Raw genomic sequence first — 20,323 nt, 5'->3', positions numbered from 1 at the left:
ATCTATTCCTGAGGCTTCTGAGAAAGCAATGCTCAAACACACACAGGCTAATTGTGCAATGTTACATCATGGGCTGGAGAGAGAATTATTTACATATATTGTCATTTGTACAGTTTATGATTATGCGCTTAAGCATGAAGAAATCCTGTCTAGTAGAGATTAAATGAGATCAACTATAAGGTTGAATGTTATGTGAAGGGTGGTTGGGGAGACAACTAGCGAAGTAGAATGATCCTAGCGGGTATGGGGCAATTACTTCCAGATTCCCTCAGAATCTGCTTATACCTGAATAATGTTAAAAACCTTTGTAACTGGGGCGCTGATGCCTAGCAGTAGCAACTGTCACCCACAATAAGTGGTGGTATTTGATCTACTTTTTCCTTCCCTTCATCCCCCCTCCTCCCTTTAGTTTAGCTGGATTTGAGAAGTGAAAAACTGGGAAACCAGTGGGGATGTGGGAGGTTAGTGGGGAAGTGGAAAGAAAAGGAGGCCCATTGTGCCATCTCCCAACATTTTCTCTGAGGATACATGTACTGATCATTCTTTAAAAATTTGGTGATTGTTGCATTTCAATATTGAATGTAACACACAAATGGGCATGCTTTTACTAAAAGGGCAGAGACCTGGAGAAAGCTTGGAAGCCTTTATAAGAACTTGCAGAACATTGTGACTCTGGCATCAGTAAGGAGAACACATGCGAGATTGTCTAGATGTTGGGAGTTTGAACAAGAAACTTTTCGGAAAGTTAGAATGAACATCTGAGCTAACTTTGGAACACATGGCACCAGTAGCATGGCAGTCCGGGCTGCTGAAAATGAAGCAAGCACATAGCAGAAACATCGTGCTGCCGCGAATTGAGGTGTGACTAGAACAGCTCCAATGCAACCAGAAGTCTCCCAGCGGCAGCCAGCTGTAAGTGTACAGCAGCCTCTAAAGCAGTGGTGTCCAACCCTGGGTCTGGGGTGGGGACGCTTGTGGTCCTCAAGAGACTAAATTGTGGCCTTTGAGCATAACAGTGTCAAGAAGAAAATGCCCTGAAATTGTTAAACCAAAGTTTCAGAGTAGCAGCCGTGTTAGTCTGTATCCGCAAAAAGAAGAACAGGAGTACTTGTGGCACCTTAGAGACTAACAAATTTATTAGAGCATAAGCTTTCGTGGACTACAGCCCACTTCTTCGGATGCCACAAGTACTCCTGTTCTTCTTTAAACCAAAGTGTTTGAATTAACCCTATTACTACAGGGATCCAGATGGGGACACCTCTTTCTCCATAGCCACAGGAGCAACTCTGAGGTGAGATGGGAGAACTCTGAGCAACTGCTGTCCCTTCCTTGCTGTAATTGCTATACAGCTCACCTGCTTGGCATCTGCTCATTACTGACAAGGCTGGAGGGAGCAGCACCGGTTGCTTCATTCCCTGCTTTTCTGTCAGGATGTGGAAGCCCAGGGGAAGCAGAACAGAAGTTTGATTAGTTCTGTCTGCACCTGAGGCTGTGCCTACCAAAGAATAACTTCCCTCCCATGACACCCACCCCAAGGGGAAATGAGAGAGAAGCTGACAAACAACACTAATAATCAACTAAGAGTCCTGTGGCACCTTATCGACTAACAGACATATTGGAGCATAAACTTTCGTGGGTGAATACCTACTTCATCAGACTTATGTGCAAATCCAGACTAACACGGCTACCCCTCTGATACTTAACACAAATAATGACTCCCTTAGTCTCTGCCTAGCTCAGTTTGGAGGCGCCTGAAGTCTCTCCTCAGCTTGCTCTGACTTATACCAGTTAGAGCCATCTCCTAGGGGTCATATGCCAGCTGGGGCTAGCCAGCTACTCCTCCTCACCCTTGGAGGCCAGAGCTGCATGAAGCAAGATGTAGCCACGGGGCTGGCAATCCTGTGGGCTGGATTGAAAGCCCTGATGGGCCGGATCCGGCCCGCAGGCTGTAGTTTTCCCTCCCCTGTACTAAGGGAAAACCCTTTGCCAAAGCAAACAGCCCCCTGCTTTACTTCTATAAACTTTCTTAAAAGTTAATATCACTTTGAATGATCTGGCTGACACAAAACTCTACTTACAGATCCACCAGGGAGCCCTCGTGGACCAGGGTCACCATCAAGGCCACGAGCACCCTACAGAATAAAGAGATAACACAAAATAGTAGGGCTGACTTCCTGAGATGTACCAAGCACCTACATACCCCAATTACTTCGGTAGGAATTGCAAGTGCCCTACACCTCTCTGAATTTGGCTCTGGGTTATTAAAATAAATACAAACAGTTTTCACAAAGTGGCTTTTTAATCTTTTTAAACTCTAGTTTGCCTTTTGGAGAGTTATATAATTAAATGCCAGCAAATGTTATATATGAAATTATGTCATTCCTCTATCAAAACATACTGGACAGTGATGAATTAAGCCACTTTGAACTATTTCAGAACAATTCATTGTTGTCCTTAATTAATTCCCTGCATCACACAAAAACATACTGCACATATATAGCATAATGGACTGACACCAAAATGTGAATTGCAATTGATTTTTATATAGTGTCTCATAAAACTATCTTCAAAAATGCTTTATAGAGAGAATCAATTATAAGCCAAAGTGAAAAGAAATGTTTTCAGGAAAGATTTAGAAAGAATAAGGAATATGTGTCTCAGAGAGAGGCAGTAAGTATTTCACATAGCTGGGGCAGGAATGTAAGTGGCCAAATAACTGTGGGAGGTGAAGGGGACAGTGGGGATATATGGTGGGAATCGTAGAACAAGAAAGAAAGCTTTGCTTTCCATATCTTTCACTGGATACACAGACTGGATTTGCACCATTCTGTTCAGTGACTGGCTATTGAAACTGAGGTAATGAAAGTGATCTATGTACCAAGGCAAGCAGGTGAAAATTAGAGACAGAAGAAGTAGAAAGGTTGAGGAGGACACAATCAGGGGAAATGAATATTCAATAAACTTTAGTTTTATTTCAAAAGGTTATGGCCTGTGTAAATTAATATCACAATTAAGCTTGATGCCTTGCCAACAGCACCAAGAGGATATGCCAAACTACTGTAAGTCTTGGGGAGAAGGAGAGAATAGTAAGAAACTGCAGAAAGTCCACTTCAACAAAATTTGCTGATGTACTGAAGGCATTTACTCAGAAACGAAAGGGTTGGCTGTCCTCATGACCAGAAGTATGATGTTACAATTGCTGGAACACACTGGGTGGGAGAGGGAAAGTGCAGGCATAGCAAAGGAGGGTATCAAAAGTTTAAGTAAGGCTAAACCCAGAAAGCACCCATTGCATAGTGACCCATGTAGTGGAGCCAACCTCTGACTACCAGCTGCATTATATTTTATAGAGATAATTTCTAGTACTTACTTTGTTCCCTTTGGCTCCCATTATACCAGTTATGCCTCTCAAACCTTGAATCCCCTGGAAATGAAAAATAAGAAAAGTATTGTGACAATTTAGCCCATACTGCTATTTTGTTATCAGAAATGTGGTAGTTTTCAGATAGTAGTCTTCTTAAGATACTACATATTTTCTTTGTCATTATTTTATTCCTTCCCTTACATATAAAAAAGAGCCAAATGCTTCTGCATTAAAATGTTTAATTCATGTGGTAATTTGAAAACTGTACAATTAAAAAAATATAAAATTAGAACACAGGTAGCTCAGTCAGATTGACCAAAACCACACTGAGGCCTCAAACATAACTATATATTAGGGACAGAAAAATACTCATTGTTCTGAGGACCATAAAGTTGAAGTAAACCCCTGAAAAAAAATCTGACAGAGGAACCGGGTCTAAGGCTTTTATTTCTAAGGCCTGGTCTACACTAACGCCCCAATTCGAACTAAGGTACGCAACTTCAGCTATGTGAATAACATAGCTGAAGTTCGAAGTACCTTAGTTCGAACTTACCCCGGTCCAGACGCGGCAGGCAGGCTCCCCCGTCGACTTCGAGGTACTCCTCTCACCGAGCTGGAGTACCGCAGTCGACGGCGAGCACTTCCGGGTTCGACTTATCTTGTCCAGACAAGACGCGATAAGTCGAACCCAGAAGTTTGATTTGCTTGCCGCCGAACTACCGGGTAGTGTAGACCTACCCTAAGAAACCTTACAGACTATTTCAATCCTTACCGTCTTCCCTATAAAGCACCCCCTCAGGCCTGACATATCCCTTTTTAAGATGACATCACTTTCCCTGCCTCTTGAATCCTGGATTGTAGTGGACAGCACTTTAAAATATTGTGATTTTGAAGAGCTGTGGAGTTAAATGAATAAAGCAATGTGTTATTCCTGATGAATGCACTACATGAGAATCTGTATGACCATGGGCCACTAACTACAAGTGTGTTAAATGACTAGGCCTGGCTGAGGATGAACACTACAGGCCCCCTTTGGGAACAGAAAATGGATCTTTTAGTACAGTGAGCTCAGGCAACTACTTTATCAGGGAGATTTTATCAGTATTAAGGATAAGAAGGGCTTATAGTCTTCGTTCTATGCAGTCTCTTGTATTTCTGTAAGCTCTAATCAGACTTATGTTTGTCTGGACTCCATGATCTAGGACTTGAAAGTCATGAGCGTAAGGATAATTCAGGCCTACTGAATGATTTAATTTCCCCCAAAATTGCACTAGTCAAATCTCCAGTCAAACCTGGATACAGTAAGCATTAGAGAACTCTTTTCAATCCCAGAAAAATATAAGTCCTCACCATCCACACTTCTTTCTCCTGACTCACTCACCAGGAAACCAGAGACTACGCAAACTCCGACAAAGGGAGTAAGCATGCCATGATTAAGGCCCAGCTCTGAGGTGGGAGTGATCCCCTTGCTCCTTCCTGTTCCCTACTGCATGTCCTAGCTATGGGAACTGGAGGGAGGACTGATCATGGAGGAACCAGTTAAGGAAGAACAAACAGGAACAGTGAAATTAGGACTCTTGGGGGAGGCACAATGAAACTATAGAAGGAGTATGCCACAATCTGCCCAGGAGTGGTGGCCACAAAATCCTCAGTTCTGCAAAGTCTAAGGGTACATCTACTCTGCAAAAAAAAAAAAAAAATACCCATGGCAACAAGTCTCAGAGCCCAGTTCTACAGACTTGGGCACACAGTTCTAAAAATAGCCTTGTTAGATACTCCCTCTCAGGCTGGAGCTCAGGGTCTGAAACATGGTGAGAAGCATGGTCTCAGAGCTTAAGCTCCAATCCAAGTGAGAATATCTACATGGCTATTTTGAGCACCATCACACAAGCCCAAATCTGTAGACCTGGGCTCGGAGACTCACTGCTGCAGGGTTGTGTTGTTTTTTGTTTTATTTTTGTCAGTATAGATGTACCGTAAGTCTCAAAGTTAAGCACACATATATATCTTTCCAGATTCGGGCCTAGGTCACCAAAATCATGCACAGTAAGGTCAGAAAAGCCCAATTCAATCATCTAGTTGCCCCCCTGCGGTTTAAAAAGTAATATACGACAGAGCACACTAATTATTTACAATGTGAAAGCATTACAAGAACCAAGCCGTGAGAGCAGAAAAGGGCATGCTGTGAGGTTTTACTATGCACAGTTTTAAATATTTTTACCTTTATTCACAATCAGTGTGATATTATTATTAAAAGATAGATGTGTAATATTATTTCATGTCTAATTGCTTATAAAAAACAAATATGGTGACATGAAACAAATTGATAGTGCTATTCGAAAAGGAAATACTTTACTGGAGGGCCTTGAGCTCCGACATCACCTAGGACTCCCTGGGCACCTTCCTCACCCTGGAAAAACAAAAGAAAGAAAACTGAAGCAAATCCATACCAGGAAAGGGAAAACACTATCAGCATAAGAGTTACCACTTCTTACTCACTAATCCCTGTCAACATGCTCAGCATTGAAGGAAACCCAGCATAGACACATTTCCTGCCCCAAAGAGCTTACACTTAACATTAGACAGATAGTAAATTAAGGCACATAATACATTGGCTCATTTAATTAAAGGGGAATTGCAACACATTTCAACTCTCTCTGTATTAAAAATTTGCAGACTTCTTTCTTTGCTGAATTATTTTTTATAGGCTTCATGGAAGAAATGTGTTCCAAGAAGGAATATGAATGAAGATAAGGAGGTCATTTTGCTCAAGAGTAGCAAGGATATGTTTTATTTAAGCTAAATCATTCCATTTTTCTCAAAGTTAGTATTCCCAGGTTTGTTAATTCAGATTTTTAAAAACTGTAATGAGGTTTAGGTCGGAGTCTGAAAACTGGATGTGTATGTTGATAGCCTCACATGCAATCCAGCATTATCCTTCAGTGTTGTTATTATTAAACCGTGTCTTATTAATCCAGACACCTTTCTGGTGACCAGATAACCCCCCCCCCCCCCCCCTCGCCCCTCCCTTATGCTGTTAGAGAGCAGAGCTACAATTCTCAGTGCCAGGCTAATTTACAAGAGGTTGGTTCTGGGGCACAACAAGGATTTGGCAACTCCTATAGCTCAAGCATTCTGAAAAGTGAGGGGACTACTTCTGAGAAGTTAATATTCTTTTCATTGTATATATGGATATGGAGCAGGGGTTTATGGCACAAACTTTGTTCCTTATTTTTAAGGTATTTTAAGGTGCTAGATTGCCTGCCTTGGAAAAAGAAGTCCTCTGTGGACCAAAAAGTTACAGCATGGGCAAAGGTAGTTCAGGGTTCCCCAAATTTCCTCACAAGTATCCAACAAGCCCATTCCAGATGAATTATGTTTTTAGGTGAGAATGTAGTTCAGTCTTCAAGCAATTCAGTCCTTGGTCCTTGCCTTCATCTCTGTTGTGATTACCTAGACCTTTCCTATACCTCTCCCTCCCCATCATGTACTCTTTCCCCCCATGCTGCCATCTCATTCTCCCTTTGCCCTCTCCCTGCTCAGTTGTGCCATCCTAAGCATTCTCTAGTCTCCTACAGACTCTCTGCACTTAATTTCCAATTTTTAACATTAATAAATACTGATTTTATTGTGCAGCTAGTTCAATAATAATTATTCTGATGGTCAAAATGAAAAGTGAGAATGCCAATTTCTGTGTGATAATGAATGCAGAATAGAGGGGATGACTTAGCAGATAATGTGGTGATAGTGACCCAAATGCCATACAGGAAGTGGGCTGTCAGTTCTTTCTGGCAGAAGTATCAATAATTTTGATGGATTCTAACAAGATGACTCTTTTTGAAGCATAGGCTAAACTGGCAGTTATTTTGCTACCAATCATTGCCTTCCATTAAACTACTGCTTGCCCATTAAAATACTGTTATCTTACCTTATGACCTTGTTTCCCGGGTTCACCATCCTCTCCTTTTACTCCTTTGTGACCCTAAAATAAAGGAATTAAAAAAGAGTGCAGACAATTTATTTAGAATTTGAGAAATCCATTCTTCCAACAGAGCCTGCCTACCACTCTCCAGGTGTACCTTCTGCAGGGGCGGCTCCAGGCACCAGTGTAGCAAGTGCGTGCCTGGGGCGGCAAGCTGCGGGGGGCGGCCTGCTGGTTGCTGTGAGGGCGGCAGTCAGGCGGCCTTCAGTGGCGTGCCTGCGGGAGGTCCGCCGGTCCCGTGGCTTCGGCGGCAATTTGGCAGCGGGTACACCAAAGCCGTGGAACTGATAGATCACCCACAGAAACGCTGCCAAATCCGCGTGACCACGGACCGCCCACAGGCGTGCAGCAGAAGGGGCGGCAAAAAACATAGAGCCACCCCTGACCTTCTGTAACACCTCCCCAACTCCATGCAAACCTAGACACTTTTGGAAATGGGCTGTAGTGCAACCTTCAGAAAAACCTAATCCCAGATCCAGTAAATCAGTGTGTCCAACGCTGCACTAGTAATCCCCTCATAGGGATAGTATCCCCAGAAATCAGACAAAAGAACATAAAAGAAACTAGAGTAAGTGTGAGTCAAGAAGATGTTTGTTTCAATTTGACATTCTGAGGCCTTCTATAAAATCAAAAGGCTTGGAGGAATACCTAGCATGTCTGAAGCTTTGGGACTATAGATGCTTTGGAAAGTGATCTTGCCAGTATCTTGGCACCATGCTTTCTGGACAATATAATGGGAGACCCAAAGGCCAGGAAGCCCTCACCCTAATCAGTGATTCAGTACATCAGTTCTCTTACCTTCATTCCTATTAGGCCAGCGTGTCCTGGACGACCAGGTGCACAAGCATTGGGACACTGAAAAAGTATCCACACATTGAGTTAACATGGATAAGAAACTTTAAAATGTACATTTTGGTTTAAGATTGTATTTTTCAAAAAGGTGAACAAATGTCTTACCAGTGGATCTCCTTCATGCAGCCCAATTGTTCCCTAAATTTGACAAAAAGGTTCAAAGTTAGAAAGTGAATAACAGAAAAAAAAATGACCTTGTCTCATACAACGAAAACCACACCTGCCACACTTCAGTGTAGGAAAGCAGAAGATATAGAAATGTCAGATAATCTCTGGGTCTGAAATCCCAAAAGTGCACTTAAACACCTATGGCTGGCCCGTGTCATGGTGTTTAGGCTCTGCGGCTACAAAATTGCAGTCTAGATGTTCAGGCTTGTGCTGGATCCTAACCTCTGGGACCCCGCAAGGGGGAAGGGTCCCTGAAGCCAGCCTCCAGCCCGAGCCCAAACACCGGAATTTTACAGTCTCAGAGCCCAAGTCCCGCGAGCCCAGGTCAGCTGACATAGGCCAGCTGCAGGTGTTTAGCTGCTGTGTAGACATATGCAAAGGGAGCTTTATTTAATTGTCATAAATTGCAGGAGTCTGTGTGCAATATTCTGCCCTCCATCTTGGATTTGCTTTTCTGAAAAGCAAAAACTCTTTGTTTTTGAAGCGTCACAGATTTCTTTTAAGTACTGAAAGCCACACGTGAGAATTAGACTAGAGTAATCCAATACATATTTTTGTATACTTTCAGACTAATAATCACATATGAACTCAGTGTATTCTATAAATATAGCATATTTTTCTTTTAAATATCAACAGCTGCATCTGATTTTGTAGTACTATGTACTAAATGCTCCCATATCTCAGTTGGCTATGTAGTCCAGTTGCACCACAGATCTTATGTTATGTTCTCAGCACAAGTATCTCTACTTTGTAATTGACTGAAAATTGTTTTCAGAGTTGGCGTTCTTAAAGAAGTTATCTAGGTAAATGAAACAGATGAAGGTGCACTTTCTTACATTCTGATGATAATTTAATACAAAACAAAACCATCTCATTCATAAGGACAAGACTTAATTCTTTAGAGGAAAAAAAGGATCCCTCTCGCAGCAGAAGAATTGATAGACAATTCATAATTCTATCAGCCATTGGAATTGCAAGTTAGAGATCTGTGTACAAAAGGGATGCAGTCAATAGAAGAAAAATGAGTTTCTTAGGAAATGGACTGGCCTTAATGGGAATAGGAGAGGATCATGGAATCTACTGAGGGAAGACTGGGGAGTACGTTAGGAAGAAAGGTAACCACATGTGAGCAAGTCTGGGTTCATGGAAGGATCTGGCAGTCTGTTATGGAGAGGTGTGCCTTCTGTTTGAGTAAGGAAGCACCATGAGACTCTGAGAGAACTGATGGGCTTTCATGGAAGCACAAATATTTGGGAAAGGTTGGGGGAGTTTAGGGGAATATAATGGCCTTAAGTGGAATGGGGGTGGTGCACTGCAGTGGTGCCTGAGGAGGATGGAATCTTCAGTGTAAAGAGAGAAGGAGCAGCAGAGTCTGGTGTAGTTTGTTGCTATTTATTTCCTGGGTATTTTTCTCAGTTTTATCATTCATATTTTTCACAATGGCGACTTCACATTTTCTAGCAACTTTCCATGGAAAATGAGATATGGCCTCAAGAAAATAGAATCCCTGTATTGCTGTTGGGACTGTCTAGCAAAGGGATAGTAGGTCAGCCTTTTATAGAGAAATGAAGATGACACTCTCATTTCCTAGATACTTGATGTGTCATTGCCCAGCATGTACTCTGTCTGCCAGATGATGATCTGCCATCAATTCTACCTCTCGCAAATTAAAATACTGCATGGTAAATGCATAATACGTATCCCTCCTCTCAAAAGGCCCACAGAGGAGAATCACAAAAACAGTACTTGGAAACATCTGATGCTCTGACTAGAGATGTACTGGACTACAGCGCCAACTTAAGAATCTAACCCCTCCTTACAGCTCCAGCCCCAACCCTACACAGTAGCCCCAGGTCCCACTTGAAATGGTAGTGGAAGGTGAACCACCCTCCCAGAGAGGTAGGAGAAGTGGCAGAAGGGGACACCTTCGTGGAAGAAGCAGGGGTGACAGCACGTGAGCCCCCAGTACTCAACCCGGGAGGCAGGGTGTCTCTGCTTGCATTGATGGGCTAGGCCCACTGCACACTTCTCCTCCTGACACACAGAATCCTCTGGTTGGGTGCTGTTGGTGGGACCAACCAGAGCAGTAGGCTTTAGAGTTAACATTTCACTGAGATGCAAAGGATAATTCACGCCTCTCAGAATTATTGTTTTAGGCTGCCTGCAGACTCCAGCAGGCATCATTGCATCCATTACACTAGGGGTATGGCTACACCTCCAGCTGTACAGCGCTGTGAGTTAAACCTGTCTTCGTACAGCTGAGTAGAGAAAGCGCTGCAGTCTGTCCACACTGACAGCTGACTTCCTTATTCACTTTCTCTACACTAGGCAAGATTTTATAGACCTCTATTATATCCCCCCTGAGGGCTTGTCTACACTACCGCATGGGGTCGATCTAAAATACGCAACTTCAGCTACGTGAATAGCATAGCTGAAGTCAGCGTACTTAGATCTACTTACCGTGGTGTTTTCACTGCGGTACATCGACAGCTGATTCTCTCCTGCTGACTCCGCTTGTGCTTCTCGTTCTGGTGGAGTACCAGAGTCGACAGGCGAGCGTTCAGCGGTCGATTTATGGTGTCTATACTAGATGCGATAAATCGACCCCCCCGGATCAATCACTGCCCGCCGATCCGGTGGGTAGTATAGACAAGCCCTTAGTTGTCTCTTTCCAAGTTAAAAAGTCCCCATCTTTTTAATCTGTCCTCATACAGAAGCTGTGCCATCCCCCTAATAATTTTTGTTGCCTTTCTCTGTACCTTTTCCAATTCTAATATATCTTTTTTTGAGATGGGGTGACCAGATCTGCGCACAGTATTCAAGATGTGGGCGTGCCACGGATTTATATAGAGGCAATATGATATTTTTCCTTCTTATTATCCATCACTTTCCTAATGGTTCTTAACATTCTGTTAGCTTTTCTGCACACTGAGTAGATGTTTTCAGCGAACTATCCACAATGACTCCAAGATCTCTTTCTTGAGTGGTAACAGCTAATTTAAACCCCATCATTTTATATGTAGAGGTGGGATTATGTTTTCCAATGTGCATTACTTTGCATTTACCAACATTGAATTTTATCTGTCATTTTGTTGCCCAGTCACCCAGTTTTGTGAGATTCCTTTGTAACTCTTAGCCGTCTGCTTTGGACTTAACTTTTTTGAGTAGTTTTGTATCATCTGCAAACTTTGCCACCTGACTATTTACCCCTTTTTTCCAGATCATTTATGAATAGGTTGAAGACCACAGGACCCAGTATAGACCTCTGGGGGACACCACTATTCACCTCTCTCCATTCTGAAAACTGACCATTTATTCCTACCCTTTGTTTCCTATCTTTTAACCAGTTACTGATCCACGAGAGGACTTTCCCTCTTATCCCATGACTGCTTACTTTGCTTAAGAGCCTTTGGTGAGGGACCTTATCAAGTGTTTTCTGAAAGTCTAAGTATACTACATCCACAGGGTCATCCTTGTCCACATGTTTGCTGACCCCCTCAAAGAATTCTAATATATTAGTGAGGCATGATTTTCTTTTATAAAAGCTGTGTTGACTCTTCTTGGGAGAGATAGCTCAGTGGTTTGAGCATTGGCCTGCTAAACCTAGGATTGTGAGTTCAATCCTTGAGGGGGCCACTTAGGAATCTGGGGCAAAAAATCAGTACTTGGTCCTGCTAGTGAAGGCAGGGGGCTGGACTTGATGACCTTTCAAAGTCCCTTCCAGTTCTAGAAGATAAGGCATCTCTATTTATTAAATTGTGTTCATCTATGTGTCTGATATTTCTGTTGTTTAGTATAGTTTCAACTAATTTGCCTAGTACTGAAGTTAGGATTACTGGCCTGTAATTGCTGGGGTCGCCTCTGGAGCTTTTCTTAAAAATTGGTATCACATTAGCTATCCTCCAGTCATCTGGTACAGAATCTGATTTAAATGATAGGTCACACAGGGATACAGTACTTATCCAAACATTAGTATATATTAAACATAACCACTTACTCTGGGACCTGGGGGCCCTGGTGGGCCTGGAGGACCTCTCTTTCCAGCATCACCCTAATATTTTAGAATAAATTTAATTAATTCGTGGCAATGATATATAAAACAGCTGTATATTCAGGCCTGCAGCAGCTAAGGTGAGGCAACCACAAAAGAACAGACTAAGCAACCAATCTTAGAACAATAAAACTCAAATTTCAAGAATACAGGTCTGGTTGCAGAGTATAAGGAAATAAACTTAAGTTGAGATGGGTGTGAGATTGTATTTGCTTGTATCACATGCTTGAAGTTCTCCTAAGAGTGTGGAGTAATCCTCAAACAACATGTGACTTATTTTTATTATTCAAGTGTGTGGCTACTATGATGATGGACATGATAGAAAATCCTAAAATAAATAAAGATGTGGTACATAAGGAGTCTTCTTGAATAACACCAGTCATCTCTTTACTTCATATAGAGCACCAGTATCATTGGTACTAATTTAATAGGGAGTAAAAAGATATCACATGACATCTGCCATGAAATGGCCATTTTCAGAACAATAGAGGTCACAACAGAAATTTCATTTGAACTGTAATGCATTTGATTTTGTTTGATATCTCCCAAGGAATTCTGTAGAATGACAAGTGAAATAATACTGTCAAGTACCGTAGTATGCAAGATGTTTGGGAGGTGATATTTTACTATGTCCATTACTTGAGGCATTCTCTGTTGTTCCATCTCATGCATGCCATAAGCCTCTGTTAAAGTATAGCTATAGTCAGAAAAGCAATTGTGTAAACCAGATACTCCCTTATTTGCTCTGTGTGTGTCTTTGAGGCATACCTGCTTTAAGGACAAGGGCTTAATCCTGTACTGTGAAGCCAATGGGAACTCTGCAATCGTCTTTACTGGAAGCAAGAGCAGGCCCTAACCCAAGATTTTACTACTGTTGTCATTGGAGAACCAGTACAGTATTGAAAGTAATCTAGAGCCTATTCTGTCTCACGTGTCATCCACAAAATTGTCAGCTAACTTCTGAATCAAGAACCTTCATCACTGGGAAGGATGTACAAGTCAGAAAGAGTACAACTCGATTTTTGAAGCCCAAGCTGAGAATTAGAATCTTTTGATTTACAGTGTTGTTGTACTCATGTTGGTCCCAGGATATGAGAGATACAAGGTAGGTGAGGTAATACATATTATTGGACCATCTTCTGTTGCTATAAGGTACAAGTTTTCGAGCTATACAGAGCTCTTCTTCAGGTCTCGGGAAGAAGACATGCTGCTTCCTTCCCCAAACCTGAATCCAAGCACTGTTCATATTCAGTTTTTTAAGCTCCTGATGAAAAGCTTGTAACTTCCATCAACAGAAGATGGTCCGACAACATATATTACCTCATCTGCCCTGTCTCTCTAATATCTTTTGATATATAAAACTGAGAAAACTTGATATGGAAGTAAGTGAAAGAGAATAATTCAGTAAAAATAGCATTGTGGGAGTTCTATATCATTTTTCTGACTACAGTCTTACTTTAAATCAAGTCTTATTGGTTATTAATTGGACTCACCTTTTAACTATGTTCTTATTTGATATGACTGACCGAAAAGTGTTTTGAAAGGTTCACACTGAAGGAAAATGATCAACTAAAATAAGACATCATGCTGAACCTGCCCTTACTAACATTTGCCTGGTAACCACCACTGTGAAAAAGTGGGTAGGTGGGCAGGGACGAAGGACATCTATTCACTGGTCAGAGTATCTATGTAAACAGCGGCAAATAAGCTGTTCCACAAAAAGGGATAAAGTAATTTACTCTACTACTCCCTCCCCCTCCTGATCAAGTAAAGAAATTAAGATTCTGAGTTACAGTTTATTTTCTGGTCTATCTAAGGAGTGGTGGAACTATGTTTCACCTCTGGTTCCAGTAAGAGTGTAACCCATAATGTCTCTAAAGAGCTCTGAAGATGTGAAATATAAGTGCTACGTGCTCAGGAGACGACAGGGACTGCTCCATCCTCATGGCTTTGTGAATGGATGGGATGTACTTAAATTGTACAAACTAGCCCTTAATCTCTCTCTGTCTCAGTTCTCCTTCTGAAAATGGGAATAATAATAGTTCTTGACTTCACAGAGGTGTCCAGGGGATAAATTAATTAATTATGTTTGTGAGGTATTCAGATAGTCTGGAGATCAGTGCCACAAAAAGGCTATAATTAAAGAGAAAAAAAATCCTTAATCAGGGCAGGGTTGGTTGATGTGCAGTAAATGGGGTCACACTGAATGATGATCAAAAGAAATATTGAACTGCCTTATTCAGGGACATGAGACAGGGGTCGTGGAGAAAACCAGTGTGTGATCATGTAATAAAAGATTTTAACATAATGTATACACACCAGGGGCCAAAGTTAACATTCTACAGCCACAACCTTAACTTTGCCCTTTCCTAATTTTTTAGTGACTTCCTTTGCATCCTTAGCATTCTTTTTGTGTGTGGAATACTGTTTGAAACACTTCAGCCTATTATTACAGATGGACGTATCTTTGTGCTATTACTTCTTGTTTATTTCTGACGAGATTTCCACCAACCTGCTCCTCCCCCTATAATCCCAGTAGGAAAAATAATCAAATGAAATACTTATGTATATTTTTTGTTCTCATATCCTAAACCATGTTTGGATGGTATAATAATTATATTTCCTTCTGTACAGTGTCTTTCAGCCAGTGAGAAAATGCAAATTACTGGCAAACATAATGCAGTACTCACGGATGGACCAACACGGCCTACTTCACCAGGAAGTCCTGCTACACCAGGGGGACCCTACAATAACCAAGTAAAAGAAAGAAATATGTATAAATTATTTACAATCATCTGTATGATGGAGATCTAAGTACACAGGCAAATATCTTCCCAAAGCAACAGGAGATAAATTATGCCCTCAGAAACACATCTGTACACCCAAAGGACTAAAATGGTCTAAAATGTTAGTTGTAAAAATATGTATGAATAGATACAGATCATCAGGGCCAAAATTATTATTCTGTCTTTTCATTTTATTACTTTGATTTGTTATGCGATCGCAGACAGTAGATTGTATAAAATGATACTTACTGCTGGTCCAAGAATCCCCTTACCCTGAAAAAAGAAAAATGTGGTTAGCAAATATTTTTGTTTTCTGACATTTAATCTTGTTGGGTGCCAAGAATAGGATCATTTAGGGCGATCAAACACAAAATTGTGACAATTTCTTCAATGAATGAATATTAAAACATTACTATCCTGACATGTGATATTGCTGAGTAGGTATTTTGGCAATTTTAACTGATATTCAACATCTAGTATAAAGATTATCATGAGATACTTAATATCAGCAGGCAAGTACAGTAATTTTGTTTGACTAAACTAACCTGCAGTACAAAAATATGTGCTGGCAAAGGAATGAAGAAACTAATACTAATAGGTTTAGCTGGTTATCAAGCATTGAAACCTATGCCAAAAGATACACCTTGATGACACATGAAGGAAGTGGTCATTTCCTTCTCCATGAGTAGTGGTTAATAATAAAGTAGAAAAAATTTCAATTATTTCAAGGCCTTCTTAAGTCCCTTAAAGCCACTAAACCACTGCTTCTTGCTGAGCAGGAGAAGCAACGAGCTGCTCCTGTTTACATTTACTATCAGTGTTGTTCTTGATTATTTTAATCAGCTATGTCCTAGCAACAAATGCTGTTTTTCCTGTTAGGTAGAATACATACTCCATAGCAAGATTCGGCCCCAATCCTGTAAGACTTAAGCATATGCCTAACTTTATGCAAGTGAATAGTGCCAATGAAGTCACAGATTTATTTGCGTTTTAGACCCCATTGGGAGTTGGGCATCTGAGTGTTAAAGATAAGAACACTTCTGTAATCTGCTTTCAGGTAAGCCTACAGCTGTTAGGGGATGTGATTCAGACCTGGGTCTGGGTTTGCAGCAGGCTAGCGAGCCTGGCTCAAACCAGGCAGGGCACTAAGTCCTAAGATGATAGGGCAGGAAAGCAGGAGCAGAAGTAGTCTTGGCACATCAGGTGGCAGCTTCCAAGGGGGGTTCTGTGATTCAACCCGTCACACACAGTACAAGGAATCCTGTCTTAAGTAACTACCTAAACTGCCTTGTTTAGAAGAAAGTGGTTGTCACGGAGTATTGGGGGACTCAGGGCCCTGCACCCCCGGCTTCCTACGATTCACCATGACTCTCAGCAAGCAAGTAAAGCAGAAGGTTTATTCGGATGACAGGAATACAGTCCAAGACAGGTCTTGCAGGCACAGACAGCAGGGCCCCCCTCAGTTAGGTCCATCTGGGGGTCCCAGGCATCCGAGCCCCCCTTGGGAGGTCAGAGCCATCTCTGCCTCCCAGCTATCTCACCACCCAGCTTCCAAAACTCTGCCTTCAGCGACCCCTCCCACAGTCTTTGTTCAGTTTCCCGGGCCAAGGTGTCACCTGGCCTCCAACCCCTTCCTGGGTTCTCATGTTACACGCTCAGGTATTCGCCTTCGGGCAGAATCCCATCCCGCAATGCAGACTATCCTAGTCACACTCCCCTGTCAGCATTCACAGACCACAGTAAGAACAGTCCCAGTTCGTCACAGTGGTCTTTAACAAACGATAGTACAAAACTGTACTAGAAATCTTGAAGATACTTTAAAATGGTTGTTTGAGACAGGGAATGTCTATTGGAGTTGGTTCTTACTGTAGATTTCACTGCATTTGATAAAAATGTATTACATATGAATGGAAAATATGAGTATTTTTCATGTCTTATAATATTGGCTAATTACCACCATTGGTATCTATTTTGCTGAACAATATCAGGTAGCAAAATCTAATTTGCAATCAGGATTTTTATACAAGCATTCAAATTTCCACTATTTCAGTTTCTTATTTTACATTGTATGTTGTAATGTACAGTACATTTTTCTCTTACAGTTCTATTACAAGTAGCATCTACATATCATAACTTGCATATCCTGCTTAAATTTGTTTTTCTTCCTCTGTAAATATGAGCAATACTTTTGACAGATCTGAAGAAATGAAAATGATACTTTGACTTCATCTAAAATATCATCCTTATGAAACCCAAAGTCTCAGATCCTCTTCAAGATCTCCAGCTAGAGTTCACCAACCAACAAAGAGGAGGCAGGGAAGGGGAGTGGAAATGAAACAGCTTTAGGGATCGTGCCACAGCAGCAGCAAGGTAAGCTATAGTGTGAAGAACTGTAAGAGTCAAAAATCACTGGTGCATTGGAGCATTTGAACATGTCTTGGAAATATCAAATGGAATGGTGTGAAGTACTCAATAGGGTGAGGGAATGTTGGGGAATTTTAAAACGAATGATGTTAAAGTAAGGGGACATTATAAAATACTACTTTTAAGAAAGAGCTTTGGAAGTAGCTAGGAGAATAAGAGTTCCATATTTAAAACATGAGCCAAATCAGATAATTTCTTCTCTGAAAATGAACCTATACCCAGGATGCTTGAAATGCCTGTCACGTTTGTCTGTACGTAATCACAATGCAACAGGTATACAGTGGAGCATAAAAACATAGGAAAAGTGTAATACACTTCCAAATGACTGTAAACTATGTAAACATCTCACTACTGCAGATTAATAATCGTAAGAACTAGTATTTCAGAATCTATCTCACAGCCTTATTTCCTTTAAAAATATTTTAGTCCGCTGAATTGATGTGATAATTGGCATTTTCCTCAATCTCTGATTTCTAGTGCAACAGAAGCATGGGTATTAAAAAGATAATGGTAAGTGGTTTGGATCTGGTTGCTTAACGCATATATAAACATTTAACAGAGTAAAGGGGCTGCTGCTCCTACAAAATGGAATTATGTTTATTGCTGCAGGCTAAATATGCTCCAAACAGCCTTTGCTGGCTTTAGATAACTCTGTGAACATCAAAAATTTAAAAAGTTGTATGACAAGCAAATCCTCTAAAAAATTGTAACTGCTACAAAAATGTATCTCTGTAGAGTAGAGAAATCAGTCTGTTTGGTGACGTGGTTATCTGAAGTATTGCACTAATTTTGTGGAGATGGCCTTTGAGAGGAGTACGCAAAAGAGAAGAGCAGAAGATGAAAGAATAAAAAGGACTAAAGAGATGGGGGGGGGGAACATAGGGAAAAAATGGAAAGAAAGAGAGAGGGAGGCTCAGAAAAGGGCCTGGAGAAGAGAAGAAGAGAAACAGAGACAGGAAAAATGGATATGAAATATTGTAAAGTTCATGTCCTTAACATTTCTGTTGGGACCAAATCCTGCAGTTCCAATTTGGACAAAACTCCCATTGAATGGTCATAAAAAGCAGTGGCAAAGAACAGGAGTAACCAAGATGTTTGATTTTCTAATAGTGGACAGCATTTCAACAGTTTCAAGTCGCCCTTTTTGTGAGAAAATAAGTCTGTGAATGAGTATCTGGGGGCTAATCTGCTCACCAAAGGCCACTGGCTGAATCCAGTGCAGAAAACCAGCCCACAAAGACAAGTGCATCCAGATTTTCATCTAACCATGGCAACCAATTTGCCTTTTTTGTAGCGTGTTCATTGTATTTCTGGTAGTTGAGGTCTAACAGACCAACCCCAGGGTTTCAGGAGGCTGAAACATGAAACAAGGCCAATATGTGCTTCTCAAAATATGCCTGTAGGTGAGAATTAGAGGCCCTCCTTTGTTTGTAGGTTAGGTTCCATGAGGGGAGAAGAGACAGGGATAGGTATCAGTTTAATCTCACTAAAGTCAAGATCACTAGTATTAGCTTTTTTTGGAGAATTTCAGTAATTTCCCTGTTCTCTCTAGCATTCAGTCCCATTCACTCAGTGTGAAGCTTGCATGAATGTAATACCTCAGAGAGGTTTATTCTGAGCAGAACTCTTTCTATCTGGATTTGGCTCTTTCATGCTAATGACCATGGTGCCAGATCACCATCACCAAAGTCCTCCAAACACTGTATCCTTTCCTAAAATCTGGGGCTCAGGAGTCACATTTACTAAATGGACTGGCAATTTGCTATATCTTGTTTTACCTACCCACAATGAAATGATAGTTTTCAATAGTAACAGCAGGTGTCTCCAGTATATCCCTCTTTCCTGGCTATAAATAGTTCCTTTGATCTGAGAATTATTAATATTTGTATTCTAGATCACAACTTTACACACAACATCAGCCACCCCACATTCCAATATTAGTGATACCTGTTTACCAACCACACTACCATACATGTTCTACTAGGCATGCTCAGTACAGCTTGCAATGCAATAAAAAAAAAATCAATCACTACAAAGGCACACTGGAGTGGATCACTAGCAGCTAGAACTGCAAAACAGTGGCCCATAATCCCATGATACTCAGGTAACCTCCACTGATCACTTTTACAGCCCCCAAATATGGTTTCTAATTCACTGTCTTTTACAGCCCCCAAATATGGTTTCTAATTCACTGGTGACCTTCCTCCACAATGTGTGTGCATGTGAAAAATCTGTTCTCTACAAACCTCACAAGGACCATTTGAGCTCTTATATAGGGTTACCATTCGTCCGGATTCCCCCGGACATGTCCGGACTTTTGAACTAAAAATAGCGTCCGGGGGGAATTTGTTAATGTCCGGACTTCCCCCCCCATGCAGAGCACGTGCGGCTAACAGGGCAGCCGGATGGTGCCACTTACATGGGGCTCCGACAGCGAGAGAGAGTCCCTCCTCCCCCTGCAGCAGAGCTCACTCACTCCCTCACTTCCTCCCTCCCTGCATCGCAGATCGGCTCCGGCAGTCTGGCGCTCCTCCCCCGCTGCTGCCCAGCGGCTCAGGCAGTTCCTGAGCAAGTTCACCGAGACATTAGGTGAAGAAAGGCCAACAACAAGGGGGCCAGGGGGTCGGAGAAGGGGCAGGGAGGTTGTTGAGGGGGCAGTCAAGAGACGGAGGCGGGGGTCGGGAGTTCGGGGGGGG

At 41.6% G+C, this 20,323-nt stretch overlaps 1 protein-coding gene and 1 long non-coding RNA gene across 2 annotated transcripts in view; one reads left to right on the top strand and one right to left on the bottom strand.

The window, feature by feature from the left end:
- Nucleotides 1–17,567, top strand: part of LOC117875194 — a 50,807-nt gene extending 33,240 nt beyond the window's left edge. Inside the window, exons 5-6 of the long non-coding RNA XR_004645207.1 lie at nucleotides 15,052–15,174; nucleotides 17,399–17,567. This is a non-coding gene — a long non-coding RNA (uncharacterized LOC117875194). The remainder of the gene's footprint in view (nucleotides 1–15,051; nucleotides 15,175–17,398) is intronic.
- The window catches only part of COL9A1 (collagen type IX alpha 1 chain), a 95,809-nt gene that overhangs the window by 42,004 nt on the left and 33,482 nt on the right, over nucleotides 1–20,323 (bottom strand). Inside the window, exons 13-21 of the mRNA XM_034766225.1 lie at nucleotides 15,453–15,476; nucleotides 15,108–15,161; nucleotides 12,364–12,417; nucleotides 8,304–8,336; nucleotides 8,145–8,201; nucleotides 7,293–7,346; nucleotides 5,721–5,774; nucleotides 3,371–3,424; nucleotides 2,079–2,132 (exon numbers count right to left, since the gene is read on the bottom strand). Coding sequence (XP_034622116.1) covers nucleotides 2,079–2,132; nucleotides 3,371–3,424; nucleotides 5,721–5,774; nucleotides 7,293–7,346; nucleotides 8,145–8,201; nucleotides 8,304–8,336; nucleotides 12,364–12,417; nucleotides 15,108–15,161; nucleotides 15,453–15,476 — 438 coding nt within the window. The remainder of the gene's footprint in view (nucleotides 1–2,078; nucleotides 2,133–3,370; nucleotides 3,425–5,720; nucleotides 5,775–7,292; nucleotides 7,347–8,144; nucleotides 8,202–8,303; nucleotides 8,337–12,363; nucleotides 12,418–15,107; nucleotides 15,162–15,452; nucleotides 15,477–20,323) is intronic.

The sequence above is a fragment of the Trachemys scripta genome, chromosome 3, assembly GCF_013100865.1.
Source record: "Trachemys scripta elegans isolate TJP31775 chromosome 3, CAS_Tse_1.0, whole genome shotgun sequence".
Taxonomy (NCBI): domain Eukaryota; kingdom Metazoa; phylum Chordata; order Testudines; family Emydidae; genus Trachemys; species Trachemys scripta.
Note: the sequence above shows the minus strand (reverse complement) of the source record. Positions and strands in the feature narration are given on the sequence as shown.